Source organism: Doryrhamphus excisus, chromosome 21 (assembly GCF_030265055.1).
Source record: "Doryrhamphus excisus isolate RoL2022-K1 chromosome 21, RoL_Dexc_1.0, whole genome shotgun sequence".
NCBI lineage: Eukaryota > Metazoa > Chordata > Actinopteri > Syngnathiformes > Syngnathidae > Doryrhamphus > Doryrhamphus excisus.
Window position 1 is genome coordinate 7672489 of NC_080486.1, and position 16246 is coordinate 7688734.

At 42.1% G+C, this 16246-nt stretch overlaps 1 protein-coding gene across 8 annotated transcripts in view; it reads right to left on the reverse strand.

The window, feature by feature from the left end:
- myom1b (myomesin 1b) overlaps positions 1-16246 on the reverse strand; it is a 28082-nt gene that overhangs the window by 4385 nt on the left and 7451 nt on the right. For 4 of the 8 annotated variants that reach the window (XM_058059317.1, XM_058059316.1, XM_058059318.1 and 1 more), the window contains 28 exons: positions 14723-14884; positions 14485-14646; positions 13123-13264; positions 12788-12987; positions 12663-12716; positions 12474-12598; positions 11990-12173; positions 11738-11912; positions 11544-11665; positions 9342-9791; positions 7601-7797; positions 7396-7522; positions 7120-7304; positions 6933-7047; positions 6698-6854; positions 6522-6628; positions 5478-5522; positions 5252-5388; positions 5036-5180; positions 4910-4969; positions 4775-4842; positions 4598-4711; positions 2200-2287; positions 1201-1239; positions 1009-1114; positions 765-928; positions 659-695; positions 552-574 (listed from right to left, as the gene is read on the reverse strand). In XM_058059317.1, coding sequence (XP_057915300.1) covers positions 552-574; positions 659-695; positions 765-928; positions 1009-1114; positions 1201-1239; positions 2200-2287; positions 4598-4711; positions 4775-4842; positions 4910-4969; positions 5036-5180; positions 5252-5388; positions 5478-5522; positions 6522-6628; positions 6698-6854; positions 6933-7047; positions 7120-7304; positions 7396-7522; positions 7601-7797; positions 9342-9791; positions 11544-11665; positions 11738-11912; positions 11990-12173; positions 12474-12598; positions 12663-12716; positions 12788-12987; positions 13123-13264; positions 14485-14646; positions 14723-14884 — 3690 coding nt within the window. The remainder of the gene's footprint in view (positions 1-551; positions 575-658; positions 696-764; positions 929-1008; positions 1115-1200; positions 1240-2199; positions 2288-4597; positions 4712-4774; positions 4843-4909; positions 4970-5035; positions 5181-5251; positions 5389-5477; positions 5523-6521; positions 6629-6697; positions 6855-6932; positions 7048-7119; positions 7305-7395; positions 7523-7600; positions 7798-9341; positions 9792-11543; positions 11666-11737; positions 11913-11989; positions 12174-12473; positions 12599-12662; positions 12717-12787; positions 12988-13122; positions 13265-14484; positions 14647-14722; positions 14885-16246) is intronic. The other 4 variants (XM_058059320.1, XM_058059321.1, XM_058059323.1 and 1 more) reach the window with 1 other exon arrangement.

The window sequence follows — 16246 nt, forward strand, 5'->3', positions numbered from 1 at the left end:
CTTCTGTAAAAATAGAAATGATAAGAAAAGTGGGAAATACTGTGATGGCGATAATGGCACAGATGCCTTTGCTCTAATTATATCAAAGGCATTCAGCATTCTGGAATTTTTGTGCTGTGGATAATAGCACCAATGTCCTGACTTAGGCTAATAAGTTGATGTTGGAATGAGTGCACCACTGCACCAACGCGTTCTCTTTAAGTGTCTTATCTGAAGAGGCCACAAATCTCTGTAGCTTTCAAAATTAGCTCCACTTATGGGAATCCTCATCATTTGCGGTGTTCTTGTCAAAGTTGTGATTTTTGTCAGAACCTTAAACTTTCTCTAACAAGGGCTACAAGTCTAGATTGAGATTGAGATATACTATATTCCAAGCTCAAACCTCAATGTTTCTTTTACCAAGTTCAGTTCAAACTGTTGGTGACTTCCAGATTTCCTTCATAAGAAGGAATGATACCCAGAACGGTTTTATAGATGCATCCTATATTTCTAAATATTTGTACATTCTGCATCAAACCACACATAAATGCAAATGGATGCATACGACTTACTTCTTTCTGCAATAGCAGCAGCTCTGGATGAGGGACACAACACACAAATTCAGAGGTTAACTTGCAGAAAGACTGACGTGTGATTTTGTATTGAAAGCTTAACTCACTTGAGTCTCTTGAATTCGGCAAAAGCATCGTCATACGCTGCAGGGAAAACACATGTTGTGAGAAAAGGAATGTCGGTTCAGCGGCATAGAGAGAACTCTTCCCAACCTTGACCCGACAGCTCCACTGTCCGTCTCAGGCCACCCTTGCCGTCGCTGAACTCGATAGCGTACTTGCCCATGTCCTTCTCAGTGGGCTCGGTGATCTGCAACCACAGCTGATCGCCCACTACGCCGCTCTTGAGGCGGTCACAGAAGGCGATGGCTGAATCCCTGTTAGAACACGTACCGCATTGTATGTTTGGGCTGAGCTGAGATTGATTCTGTTAGATACAAGAAGGAGTCCAACCCACTTGTAATGCCATGTGACCGGCAGCAAGTCATTGTAGTAGCTGACAAAGGTGTAGAGACGGATGCCTTCATCTGTGCTGGTGATCTTCAAAGGTGTGGAAGAGTTAGCTGGGAATTTCAAAATAAACACTCAGACGGGTTCATTTGGGTGAGACAAATTTGCCAAAAGTTCACGTGAAATCTTTTCATCTCACCAATATAGTCGAAAACTTCATTCATCAGGTCTTTGAAACCTTGAAGTAAACAATAGGGTATAATATTTAGGATATTTGGTTTAAAAGAACAGATTTGATACATTTTCCCAAAATGTATTAATTAATAAACCATGCAGTTTTGTGGTAGAATAAATATATTTTTTACATATAATTTTTATAATATTTATATATAATAAATATTAATATATATTAATATAATATGAATATAAAATATGAATATAAAATATATATGAATATATATTGATATAATATTAAATAAATAAATAATAATAAATATTAAAGTTAAATATTTATATATAATATTTTTGCCTAAATTAAGAATTTTCAAGCATAGAAATGGCTAAAAGACCTAAAATACATACTCTGTATACAGTAAGGCATTCAGAAGACGAATTCAAAGACTGTGTGAATGGTATGTAGTATTCTACACTGGCCACTAGGTGTCAGTAATGTTACTGCGTGTTCGGTGAGACAAACAAGAACCAATTTTGATCGCAGAAAAAACAGACTTTTTACTAAGAGTAAGAAAGAAAATTATTATTATTAGTCGTATTATGTCTACTATATTGGGTGATACGACTGTAGAGGTGACTATAGGGGTGTTATTTCATGTCTAGAGGACTCTAATAATATTATTAACTATATTTAGAAGGTTGTAAACAGGTTTTATACTCTAATTATAAAGCTATTTGATTTATAAATAAAGAATCCTACTATGCTGACACAAAAACAGTGTCTACAAACAAAGCTAAGTACAATTTGGAGCCATTGTGTGGCTATGATAGGGTACACATGGAATGATAGTTAATATCAGTAGCAATAGCAGTGTGGGGGTTATGTTGGCGTACTCAAAGCAGGAAGAGGTGGGATATAATGCTAGCTCGAATTATTATATCGTCACCCGGCTAAAGCGTCAGCCAGGACATTTGACTATTGGAAAAATCCATCCATCAAAAAATAAACAAGCTGCAGGATCACCTTGGTCGGTCAGATTTAGCGATGAAGTGTCCTTTCCTCTGTCGTCCTTCAAAACAATCTCATACACGCCAGCATCCTTTTTGGAAATCTGTTAACGAGACAGCCGCCGCAATATGTTAGAGATGTAGAACGCCAGTGATGTCATCAAAGGATTTCTATTGGACTACAGGATTTCTATTGGTCAGAAAAGACTAGCTTTTCTCTTCTGCGCTGGGTGCTGCAGAACTCATGTTCAACACAAAGCAAAAAAGCCAGCAAGCAAGGATTCAAACACTGAATCTAAATATAAACAACAGCATTCTCAAGCGGTAAAGCAAAGGCCGGCAACTGATCCCAACTTTCAGTCTTCTCCGGATATGGTCTGCGGCAATGTCTGCTGTGTCTGCGGGCGTGTCGCGCTGAAATGGGACACATGTGACAGCAGCCTTGTTAGTCACATTAGCAGCACATTGGCGTGTCAGTCTGCGGCACAGACATTGAACGTCGACACAGGAACGACAAGAGGTCGAAGAGATTACAGGAGGTCCTCGGTCTACGTACCAGTTCCTTTCCTACGACTACGGAAGTGGAGTTTTAGTGAACAGATAAGTCACAATACACAGAACACATGAACACATACAATTCAGTCAACTCATTACTTACTAATCCCTGTGGTCGTCTTCCACACTGGAAGGGGCGTTGCAAAGGGGGGAGAGACAGACTTACTCTCAATAACTATTACTGTCCATTTTACTTCCCTTTTCCAGAATGGAAAAAAAAAAAACTCAAAAAAATGGCCCAAACTCCATTTACATAATGCCACTTGCATAATAACCAAACAACATTATTTGTTATTATTGTTAGCATTTTCACGCCAAAGAACTACATCACTAGTGTAGTGACACCTTACCATCGGCTGGCCTGACCACAAATTCATTCCCAAGCCAATGCTACATATGTAAATACTGTAAATACTACCTGTTGAATGAATGTAACTGTAAATAAATAAATATAAATATAAAAACATAAAACAAGCAAAATTTGTTCTCAATCAAAAATCACTCCACACTCTTTATTGCTCTCTGGTTCTACCATAGCTTACTTATTGTGTGGAAATATGGGGTAATAACTATAAAAGCAATCTTCACTCGCTAAATGTACTGCAAAAAAGGTCAGTAAGGATAATTCATAATGCCGCCTACAGAGAACATACTAACTCCTTATTTCTAAAATCACAAATACTTCAACTTGCTGATATAGTTCATCTTCAAACAGCTAAAATAATGCATAAGGCTAAAAATAACCAATTACCTAAAAATGTCATCCAATACTTCTCTACAAGAGAGGAGAAATATGATCTCAGGGAAGAAGTACATTTGAAACACTTATATGCTAGGACTACGTTAAAAAGCCATAGCATTTCAGTATGTGGAATCAAACTATGGAATGGATTGAGTAAGACCCTCAAACAATGCACAACGATGAGCCAATTCAAGAAACAATACAAGCAGTTGATGTTTGCTAAATACAAGGATGAAGAGTCTTGAACCAGTCATGATGTGCTATACATATCACTATATTGACACTTACTATGGTACCCATTATGTCATTGGATGGTCATATCACCTTGTACTTCGATACAAGGTGCATTATTAAAAAAAACAAACAAAAAAAAACCTTAAACTATATTAGGAAAGCAGGAAGTGAACAAATGTACCAGTTACTGATTGTAAAAGTACCAGATGGAGGGGTAGGATTTAATAAACTTTGCTTCTTCCTACTCCTTTTGGACATGTGGAACTGTGAACTGATTATGTGATGCACTCAATTGTAATCTGATGCATGTTCAAATGAAATAAAACCATTACCATTTTAGGTGGATTAGGTGTGTTCAATTATGTGCCTCTTTTTATCTGTTTTTATATCTTTAGAATGCACATAAAGGTCTCACATAAGGACTGTGGATGATGGATAAAATCCCCCCAAAAGGGCAGTTTCCTTTAAAGTTAAAAAGTCAACTGAAAATAGTGAAAGAAACCTTGTCCTTCCTCATGGTAGAGACGTTCGACTACGTATTAGTCCGCTTATGTATTCTTCCACCGTACACACAAAACTAGTTCTCATTCATTCATTCATTCATTTTCTACCGCTTATCCTCACGAGGGTCGCCGAGGGTGTTGGAGCCTATCCCAGCTGTCTTCGGGCGAGAGGTACACCCTGGAATGGTCGCCAGCCAATCACAGTGCACATATAGACAAACAACCATTCACACTCATATTCATACCTATGGACAATAACTAGTTCTCTTGTATGTAAAAACAAGGACCTATAATGGAAATGAGAACAAAGAAAGACCAAACCAAAAATATGGACATGATAACCCCACCCCCCCTTTTTTATTGCTGCTGAACCTTCTTACCTGAGCTATTTCCAGTTTGAGCACTCCTTCCGTGAATCCCAGATTTTCATCTGCCTTGATCTCCCGTCCATCCTTGTACCACAGTGCCGAGGTCTCCTTCTTTATGTTTCCCACCTTGAATGCAACACAGTGGAGTGTTGTAGTTGTGTTACAAGAACCCAAATAAAGAAGTCTCACCTTGCACTTCAGCATAACACAACATTCCGGTGTCACCTCATAACCCAAATACTCGATAAAGTGAGGACCTGGAACCAAAATGGTGGTCAAAAAAGTCGACATGGAGATTTCAGCGCAAAAGATGAATACAAACACCTTGTTTTCGGAACCATTCTTTCCTCTGGAACTCAGATTCCTTCTGCAGATCCTTGAAGACTGTAAACCAAAAACACATTGTCCACAAGTGACAAAATCATGAACACGGTCTCTAACTGGACCTACCGTCTCCTATCAGTACCAGACTGGACTGGTTGGTTGCTTTCCCATCTTGCATCTTAAAGGTGAAGGTGCCTTCATCTGCTGGTGTCAGAGACTCCATGATCATCTCGATCACACCGGTGTTCTTGTCAAAGTTCATCTTGTATTTCTGCAACAAAAGAGAGAATTTCAATGTAGAAAGAACGCCAACTGACAATGTTTATTGTTTAGTTGCTTTACCTCCCCCTGAGACACGACGTTGTCGTTGAAAATGTAATCCACTTTGCCGTTGGCTGAAATCTTGTCGGCCTGCAGCCAAAAGCGAACTCTGCCCTTCTCCAGCAGCTCCACGGCCAAATCCGACTTGAGCGGAATAGCTGGAAGAGTGACGGCAGGAGAACATGACAGGGACCACTTTAATGATGTAGACTTAAAAACAGAACAGAGGTGCTATGGATGCACTTACTGGGGAACTTGTGATCATGGCTGATCTCCAGCAGCCTCTTCAACTCTGAAAATAAAACATGATTTCACTTTTTTCATATCAGTGATTCTTAACTGGTATTTGAATGCACCTCACATTCTTGTCGGTGCTAGAATTTTCCCCTTTTGAGAGTTGAGAACCAATGTTTTATAACAACACTTGATGTCAACACGGGCCTTAAAAATGGTTGAAACTATTGCTGAAAACTAGGGGTGCGCCAATCAATCGGCCGCCTATCGGTATCAGCTGATATCAGTGAACAAGGACAGTATCAATATCGGAAGGGTGCGAAAGTGTGGTAAGTTTGAGGCTTGCGACATGATCATTCATCAGGCTCTGGTCCCAACCAAGTGTGGGCAAAATTTGGGGATCTCGTGCAGGAGGAACTTTTGTTGTGTGCGGAGCTGCGTCGGACTCCGGATGATGCGTGACTCGCAACGAGTTTGACGTGTGACAAGTGAGCGTTTGCGCCACGCTTGAAACAGGCATTGTGAACTCTGATATCACACAGATCTGATACTTTATCTCCTCTCCGGGCACTGCATCTGCGCTTCAGAAAGCAGCGGATGCTGCTGGAGGGACCCAGCAGAGGTGGATAAACCTGATTTTCATTCAGGTTTTCAGTGAAAAATGTTCTTCTTTCTCTTTGGGCTTTTCCCTACAGGGATCGCCACAGCAAATCAATCTCCTCTTCTGCATCTGTCTCTCACACCAACTACCCTCATGCCCTCCACTACATCCATAAACCTTCCTCAAATAAATTCACTATCCTCCTCTGGACATGTCCGAACCATCTCAGTCCGGCCTCTCTGACTTTATCTCCAAGTTCTCTAACATGTAATGTCCCTCTGATGTACTTGTTCATGATCCTATCCATCCTGGTCACTCCTAATGTGAACCTCCACCTCTCTGCTACCGTCTGCATAATGTAAGCCTAGTTAATGTTCTGGTAAAACAAGCATATTGGCTTTGTTTGGCTGGAAATGATCCATTCACACTGCATGTATGTGATCGGTGTTGGTATACCTTCCTGTGAGATGGTGTAGCTGGATGAATCGCCATCAGCGTGAGTGACAAGACATGAATAAATGCCAATGTCTTCCTCTCCAGGACTGCTGAAGGTCACCTTTGACCTGTAAACAAACAAACAAATCATCATCAATGAGTGAGTCACTTAGAGTGTCCATCAAAGATCATCTCACTTGTTTCCTTTGGTCTCCACAGTCAAACGTGACGAGTCGGAGATGTCCTCGTAATTCTTGCACCACAGGAATTTGGAGTCGGGGGTCAGGTTGCCACATTCAAAGTTCAGAGAGATGTTCCCATCATCGTCGACGTCCACAACTATTTCCTTAGTGCCTAAAACCAAGAGGAAGTGAACTTGAAGTTTAAAAAAATATCATATTTATGCTATTTATCAGCAGTGTTGTCACCAACCTGGTTTGGTCAGAGCTTGGACCGCCTCTGAGATGTCTGAAGTGTTTCCTACACCGGCTTGGTTCTGAGCTCGCACACGGAATACGTAGGTCTCTCCCTCCTTTAGATTCTTTACCTGCAGAACAAAGAAGATGAATAAGCAAGCTTTTGGAACATGGGAACGCCGTCACTGAGACACAACAGCGACCTTGAAGAAGGTATTCTCTGTGGCCTTGGAGTTGATTCCTTTCCAAGCTTCCTCTGGAGCTTCAGCTTCCTTTATATCGATGTAGAAGCCGTTGACAGGATCGCGGCCCTGGTACACCGGCGGTTTCCATAGCAGCGTCATGGAGTCACATCGTACCTCCCTGAGTTCGAGATCGTGAGGAGGTCCTACGGTGCGAGAGAAGGTCCAAATAAATGTCCATATATAAATGTTGATGCCAGTCAGGTTTTAAAGGTCTGACAGATGCTGAAAGTCCACCTGGAACAGCAATGGTCCACTCCTCGCACAGGAACGTGTCGCTGGGAAGTGATGGGATGCCGACGCCTGCAATATTGGCTGCCCGAACCTGGAACTGATACTTCCTGTTCTCTTTCAGGTCAGTCACCTACAGACATGAAAACGGTGGTGCTTTCCTTAGCATCAAGAACTGCTCGTCAGACTTGAAAGAAGAATGAAGACTCACTCTGTACGCCCGATCGCTGACCGCCTTGATGTTGGCCTCGTGCCACTTGCCCGGTACGCCGTCGATGACGTCACGGTAATCCACAAAGTATCCGGTGATGTCAGCCCCGCCGATGAAGGCTGGCTGTTTCCAGGCCAGCACCATGGAGTCACGTACGCATTCCAGCACGGTGATGCCAAACGGTGGGGCGGGGGTCGCTGAGATGACAGACAACTCAAATGAACCCTGAATGCATCGCAAACTGAAACTCAACTACTAAGAGACATATTTAATTCTGAAGGCCCTTAACTTCCTAGCAAAAATAAATTTTAAAATTATTTTGTAGCTCAGTAAAAACTGCCAGATTGTTACTTGGTCCTTTTATTAGGCAATATGGAAGCAGACAAGCATTATACTAAGCTAGGGGGACCATATTTCTATTAACATAAACAGCCCAATCAAAACCAATGAAAACTACTTTGTCAAAAATCACAACAACAATATGAAAACATGGCATTTCCTGGGAAAACAGGACATTTGGTCACCCTATGTTAAGCTATTCATTGCTAAACATTTCAAAAATAACTTCCCATAATATCGGCTGACCGATATTATCGGACATCCCTACGAAAGGGATTGGAGTTTGCCGTGCTGGTTGCATGAAGCCATGTTTCTGGTGCTTATGTAACTAACATCCTTTTGGGAGGTGGGGGCAGTGGTGGTGAGAAATGTTTTCAGGGTGACCTGACCAGGAGTGAGAAGCTTGTGGAAAGCCGGGACAATATCTGAGCGTGGCTGTCTGGAGTTAGATTCAATCAGGAAGTGTTTGAGAGTGACTTACCTGTGAGGAGAATGCCACCTGTTTATTTTGTGTCAAAAGAACCTCGAGTACTTTGTGTTTTTAGTACACAAGGTATACAAACTGGTTTCGACTGTACATGTAAATGGACATCCATGCTTTCTGGTTCTACCATATCTTACTTATTGTGTGGAAAAAATGGGGTAATAACTATAAAAGCAATCTTCACTCGCTAAATGTACTGCAAAAAAGGCCAGTAAGGATAATTCATAATGGCGCCTACAGAGAACATACTAACTCCTTATTTCTTAAATCACAAATACTTAAACTTGCTGATATAGTTCTTCTTCTTAAAGCTAAAAATAACCAATTACCTAAAAATGCCATCCAATACTTCTCTACAAGAGAGGAGAAATATGATCTCAGGGAAGAAGTACATTTGAAACACTTATATGCTAGGACTACGTTAAAAAGCCATAGCATTTCAGTATGTGGAATCAAACTATGGAATGGATTGAGTAAGACCCTCAAACAATGCACAACGATGAGCCAATTCAAGAAACAATACAAGCAGTTGATGTTTGCTAAATACAAGGATGAAGAGTCTTGAACCAGTCATGATGTGCTATACATATCACTATATTGACACTTACTATGGTACACATTATATCATTGTATGGTCATATCACCTCATACTTCGGTACGGGACAAAAAAAAAAGTATTATAGAAAGCAGGAAGTGAACAAATGTAACAGTTACTGATTGTAAAAGTACCAGATGGAGGGGTAGGATTTAATAAGCTTTGCTTCTTCCTACTCCTTTTGGACATGTGGAACTGTGAACTGATTATGTGATGCATTCAATTGTAATCTGATGCATGTTCAAATGAAATAAAACCATTACCATAAATATATGTGATTGGGGAGGCTTGTTTTTGTACCTCCATCCTTAGCCGATGCTCACCTGATGACTCTGATCGGGGCCTCGCTGTCTCCTGGTTAGCAGAAGCATCTACTGACAACTCACATGCCTGCTCAGCCTCGGGCCCCTCGGCTGTTTTCACATCGTGAAACGAGCCTAAATGTGCTTCTATGTCAGTAAGCGGTTCACAAAGTGAGCCCGGCGCAGACTGTGAGAGATGATCTTTTACCACATTCTGGGCCTGAGACACATTGCTCTTTATTGCCCCCTCGTTTTCTCTCTCTGCAGGATCCGGGGGCCCTGAGCTAGCCGCCCTGGGCCCCTTCCCCTGCCCGTGTTCGGGGTCAGCCTGAGCTTTGCTCATTTGCAATGTGTCAGGGGAGAATCGGACAGTGTCATGCGTGCCCGTCCAGTGTGGCCTGTGCGGGGTTAGTCGGCCTGCTTTACCACCCGGCCCCATCTCCGGCAACACACCATGAGGGATGCCGCCCCCTACAGGAGTTAGCAGAGAAAATCAGAGTTGTTTTTAGAACAGACAGCTGCAAGTCATATAAGCAGAGTTTACAATGACTAACAAATATGAATAAATAAATCAATAAATAAATAAGCAAAAAAGATGTCTTTATCTGTCCGGGTTGGAAAGATGAAGACAAGATGGCCAAAAGGTGACATCCATGTGAGGACATGATGAGAACATGCAGCCAAACAGTGGGATCATGTAGCAGCGCTTCAGTCACAATGCCAATGCATTTCATCAACGTTACGACATGCATAAATGAACAGATTTTAAGTACTTCCTGTAGAGGAAGTTGTACAGGGTGTGGATTAGTACAATATATTTATTTGCACATTTCTATATACTAAACTGAAGACTTCCTTCTACAGCAGCATGGATGCTACGATAAACCTCCATTGAAGCTGTAGCTTCAACACATGGAAGCTCAATGTCTATGGAGAATGGCGGTCCTTGATTACGACCGACAGCAGCCAGTTGTATGTACCTCATACTACACTTTTATACATACTACATTGTAAAGTAAATGTCAGGTAAATAACAAAATCCCAACATTATGGAGTTTTGTTTATTGATTGATTCATTTAATTATATTACCTTGGTGGGAGAAGTAACTTGTTAGTTAGCTTAGCCACCTTTGGTACGTGACAAAAATCCAATTAAAAAAAACAAAAAGTAAATAAATTTAAAAAACAAACTTAAACTTAAACTATATTAGGAAAGCAGGAAGTGAACAAATGTAACAGTTACTGATTGTAAAAGTACCAGATGGAGGGGTAGGATTTAATAAGCTTTGCTTCTTCCTACTCCTTTTGGACATGTGGAACTGTGAACTGATTATGTGATGCATTCAATTGTAATCTGATGCATGTTCAACTGAAATAAAACCATTATCATTACCATTACTGCAGGCAGCATTGCTAACATCATATTAGATGTTGTCAACCCATGGGAAATTACAGGTACATACATAACATAGTCTGATTCGCATCTTACTGAGAACACTAAATTCATCACACTGTAACTTAACAGTATACTTTTGAAATATACAAACATATACTAATACCAAGTTATTTTCTTAAGATGTTGGAAGTCATTACTGTAAAAGATTCAAACAATGCAAGCGTCATTCAAACAGCATGGTTAGTTTGCTTTGGAAGCAGGAGTTGGGGGATCTGTTTGTTGGTACCTTGAACACTGGGGGTGTGGTTGCTGACAAGGCCTTAACGCCCGGACAAGTGAGGGAAATGGAGGGGTGGGTGGGGTAGAAGGAAGGGAAGGATGTTGGTGTGTGAATCTTGGGCTGGTTTGTAACGACCGCTGAGTTGGATCGCACTGACCCAAATTAGAGGAAGTCTACAAGTCCTGACCCTGTCCCCGCCTCAGGCTGTGCAGGGAGGTGGTGGGTGGTTGGGTGGATGTTGGTGGACGGAGCACACAAAAGTGACAACCATGGTGGAGAACAGTGTGGGAGTGCAAGATGGCGAACACAGGTGATCAGATGCCACATCCTGTATATAATCATCCTAATTCATTTTAAACCATACATATCATAAGCAAGACTATTTACTGGGATTACACTTAAATCTGTGAAAAAGAAGTGGACTTTGTCACCAGGATTTGTTGCCTTCATCGGACAAGAACGCATCTTTAGATCATTAGCTTATCTTCCCTAGAAACTACATCCACTTCCTTTAAATCTAACAAAAGATCATCAAAATGTTGCTCACCGATTGCAGCCTTCACCTCCACAGCTTCTGATTCCTGAGAGAACTGACTGAGTCCTGCGGCGTTCACAGCCCTCACCCTGAACACGTACTTCTCTCCTGTCATCAGACCGTGGCAGATGAACCTACAAGAAGGCCTGGGACTTAAGACACTGTACTACATTTAAATACATATTAAGAAAAAAAGTGATGTTTACCTTGTCGCGTTGACAGGTTTGTTGTTGCAGGGTTCCCAGATGTTGCTACCCACAACGCTCGCCTCGATGTAGTATCCCACCAACTCTTGAGCATCCCGGGAGGCTTCCCAGGATACCACAACGGATGTGGCAGTGTTTCTCGTAGGAACGACTTTGCTTGGAGCAGCTGGGGTGTCTATGGATTCAAACATATGTCTCATATGTCACAACCGAGAATACGTACTTGGAATTGTGGTTATGGACTTCTCTGACCGAGCTTGTCTCCAACCGTGGTGGCCTCAGTTGGGTCGGATGGTTCGCCGACGCCAGCGGAGTTGCAGCAGCGGACGCGGAAGCAATAGGAGTTCCCCTCGGCGAGGTCAAACAGAGCGAAACGAGGTGATTTGACGGGGATCTCCGTGTTCACCCTCTGCCAAGTGTCTGTGCCTGACACACACTGAGGGACAAGAAATGGTCAAGAACATCATCTTTACCTCCATCTTCAATATGGTTGACCCTATTGAAATGTTAATGTGTTCAAAGGGTACCAAACTGCCAACCTGATCTGGTATCCTACCTTAAGTACCATAGTGGTAGGATTCCTAAAGGGTGGAACTAGAAAATGGATTAGAATGATCTTGGATTGGATTCAAACCTTTGGTATTTCATATTTAAGTCAGTACACAGGACTGTACCATGTCACTTAAGAACTGAACTGTACTGTTTGGTGGTATTGGAAGTAAACCTGCTAAATTACCTTCTCCACGTAGTACATGACACCTTCCAGGCCTTTCTCACCAGGCGGCTTCCAGCTCAGAACCACATAATTCTTGGTTGCTTCTGTAACCTGCAGAGAACGAGGTCTTCCAGGGACGATACCCTCTGCCAAAAGATACACCAGAAGTCACAAATAATGTGCAAATAAACCTATGAAAGTTGTATGAACCTGCAGGTTCTTCCTCTGTGACGATGATTTGGCCGGTCCAAGGAGCAGAAGTACCTGACAAGAAGAAGGAAGCTGCGGTTTAAAGTTCTCCAACATCACCCGATGAAGAATGTTCGAATGATAACCTCTCATTCGAGCGCGGTCAGCCGGGTCCATGGCGGCCACAGGTTCAGACACCCGTGACGGACGGCTCATGCCGCTCTTGTTGACAGCGCGGACACGGAAGATATAAGACCGGCCCTCGACCAAGCCAGTGACGGGAAATCGGGCGAACTTGACGGGAGTGTCGTTGCACTGGATCCAGTGGTTCGTTCCAACCTCACATCTGCATATATTTTGCTAGCATAGTTACCACTTGTAGATTATCCATACAGAAATAATGGGCCTTTGCCCATTATGACATCTTTAGTACTGAAATTTCCATAAATAAAAATATAATTTTATACTCTCGATGTCTAACCTGTCCACAAAGTAACCCAGAATAGAGTTGCCGCCATCGACTGCCGGTTGCTTCCAAGTGACAATGATGTAATCCTTATTGGCATCCAGACAGCCCACATCTAGGGGGGCCCCTGGTGCTCCTTCCACTTCAGCATCAGCATCTTGGACATACACAAAGAAGTTCAGTTCAGTTCAGTTCAGTTTCAGTGCCAAAATAGTCCAAAACTCTTTCGATCTGAAGTCAACGTGACCCGACGGTGGCTGATGAATGATGAATTCCAACATGTGCCACCTGATAGAGGACGGAAAGATCAGATGACCTCTGGGGGCTGTAAAGATAAGCTTCACTGACCACTTTTTCCATGGTGTTGTCTCTCTATTGGAGATATTTAAAAACCAGTAGCTCACATGCTTTGGATGCTACGAGTGCCAGAGGTTCTGTTATTGTATTTGACCTTGACTCAGTGGCATACTTGGCAGAGACAAAGCAAACAGCATGCTGGAATTCATCATCGTCATCTGACTTCACTTCCTTGTATTTAGAAAACGATGAGCCAATTCAAGAAACAATACAAGCAGTTGATGTTTGCTAAATACAAGGATGAAGAGTCTTGAACCAGTCATGATGTGCTATACATATATATTATATGCATACATATATATTATATATATACACTATATTGACACTTACTATAGTACCCATTATGCCATTGGATGGTCATATCACCTCGTACTTCGGTACGTGACTAAAATAAAATAAATAAAAAACATATATATATGTATTCATTCATTCATTCATTCATTTTCTTCCGCTTTTTCCTCACGAGGGTCGCGGGGGTGCTGGAGCCTATCCCAGCTGTCTTGGGGCGAGAGGCGGGGTACACCCTGGACTGGTCGCCAGCCAATCACAGGGCACATATAGACAAACAACCATTCACACTCACATTCATACCTATGGACAATTTGGAGTCGCCAATAATTAACCTAGCATGTTTTTGGAATGTGGGAGGAAACCGGAGTACCCGGAGAAAACCCACGCATGCACAGGGAGAACATGCAAACTCCACACAGAGATGGCCGAGGGTGGAATTGACCCTGGTCTCCTAGCTGTGAGGTCTGTGAGGTCTTTTTTATAATTAAAAAAAATAAATTTTAATTAAACAAAAAAACTATATTAGGAAAGCAGGAAGTGAACAAATTTCTGTTACTGATTGTAAAAGTACCAGACATGTGGAACTGTGAACTGATTATGTGATGCATTCAATTGTAATCTGATGCATGTTCAAATGAAATAAAACCATTACCATAAATTGCATTATTTTGTTACAAACAACAACAAACAAATAGAAAATGACATCATTTCAGGTTTAGAGAAGCTGACCTCTAACAAAGACATAGGCAGAATATGTCTCATATCCAGACTTGGTGGTGACCCGCAGGGTATAAAGTCCTTCATCCTCTTTGTTTAGATGTGTGAGAGTCAGTGCTGCTTTGTCCCCACTCCAGTGCATGTGGGTCCACTTAGATGGAGACAGTAGTACATCTGGGAGGGTGCATGACAATGAAAACTTATACAAATTGTTAAGAAGAATTTATACAACATGGGACTTGGTACTTGCCATCTCTGTACCACTGGATCTCTGGCTGGTAGCGGTGTAAGGCAGGGTAGATGATGACCGTACATCCCAAACTCATGGTTTCACCCTCCCTCCCAAAGGACACACCAAACTTATCCACAATGTGAGTTTGGAAGGTGATGCCATACTCGGATACTGGGCCATCTATACATGGACATAACAAGGTAACGTGAATATTCTAATTCGTCCAAGTCATTGTATACACAGGGCATTGAATCCATCGTAACTGGACTGTTCCGAAGAAGAATTCAACAGTTCATACTCAAACACTAGTCGGACTTGATAGGAAGGAACAGAATGAACATTCTGGTCATTTCAGTGAATCTGATCATTCCGGTTCATTCAGTAAAAATATCTGTTCATTTCGGTCACTTGGTCGTTAGCCTGTGATCTCCCCCTGTGCATAGACCCAGTCAGTCGCGTCGAGTCAGTCCGTTCACTCATGTTCACGTTCGTTCCGACTCAACAGCGCAACATCACGTGATGACGTACCTTGAAATCTGAAGTATTATGACAGCCCTCCAGATTCGAGCGTCTCAGCTCCATGGTCGGGCGTTACGACCCCCCCACACACACACTCTGTCCGACGCTGCAATTGTGCTGTAACCCCCTCCCCCCGTCCAACACTGTGATCGTGCTGCACTCCTTGTAATATAAAATTATAGAAGGAATAACAAAAAATATATGGTTTTTAATGTTTTTTACTATCTTTAGGTGCATTAAAAACAATAATAAAAATTGTACTGTGTCCGTTATGAACGGCCGACGAGTGTCGGTCAATTAGTGGTGTGTGGGTCATGAACTAACAGGTCAAAAGAACTTGTCAGAAAGACCAAGACCGAGTCTCGGTCTCTCCAGTCAGAAAGAACTGAGACTGAGAACTGATTCTTGGTCTTTCAGTCTGCTAACCCCACCCACCCACAAAGCGAGGCTCAACGATAGGATAAGACAGGACGCAGATAGTCCCGCCCTGCAAAAGAAACGGTGAACTGACTCTCCAGCCAATCAAAAAAAAGCATTTGCAACTGAACGGACTGAACGGGTATTTTAAGGGTGGTGACCTCGTTCATTCCGTTCACAAAAAAGAACTACTTCTTTTGACCCATTCGTTCATGACCTTCTGAGAAGATTCAATCATTTAGTCAGGTGGGTCCATGACCATGTTGTACGCCAACAACTGACATTTGACACCACAAAAGACCAAAACCTCCACACGCATCCCCTTCAAGCTCTCAATCTGACCTGTCCTATGTAGTCTGAGTAGTGTTTGTGAGCATGAACTGATGAAGCAGTCCAGCTGAGATCAATTCAGTACCCTGAGGACATCAACAAGAAGGGGTTTATTTTTGGATGGGAAACAATGGCAATGTTGTGCAAAGTTAGCAAGATGGTGACTAAAGAAGAACTAAGAACAATAGTGAAGCACAACAAACCAAAGCCTTGTTGAAGCCAAGATGAACTAAATAGCCCTTTGCTAAGATTACCGATGTTATCAACAGAAACCTA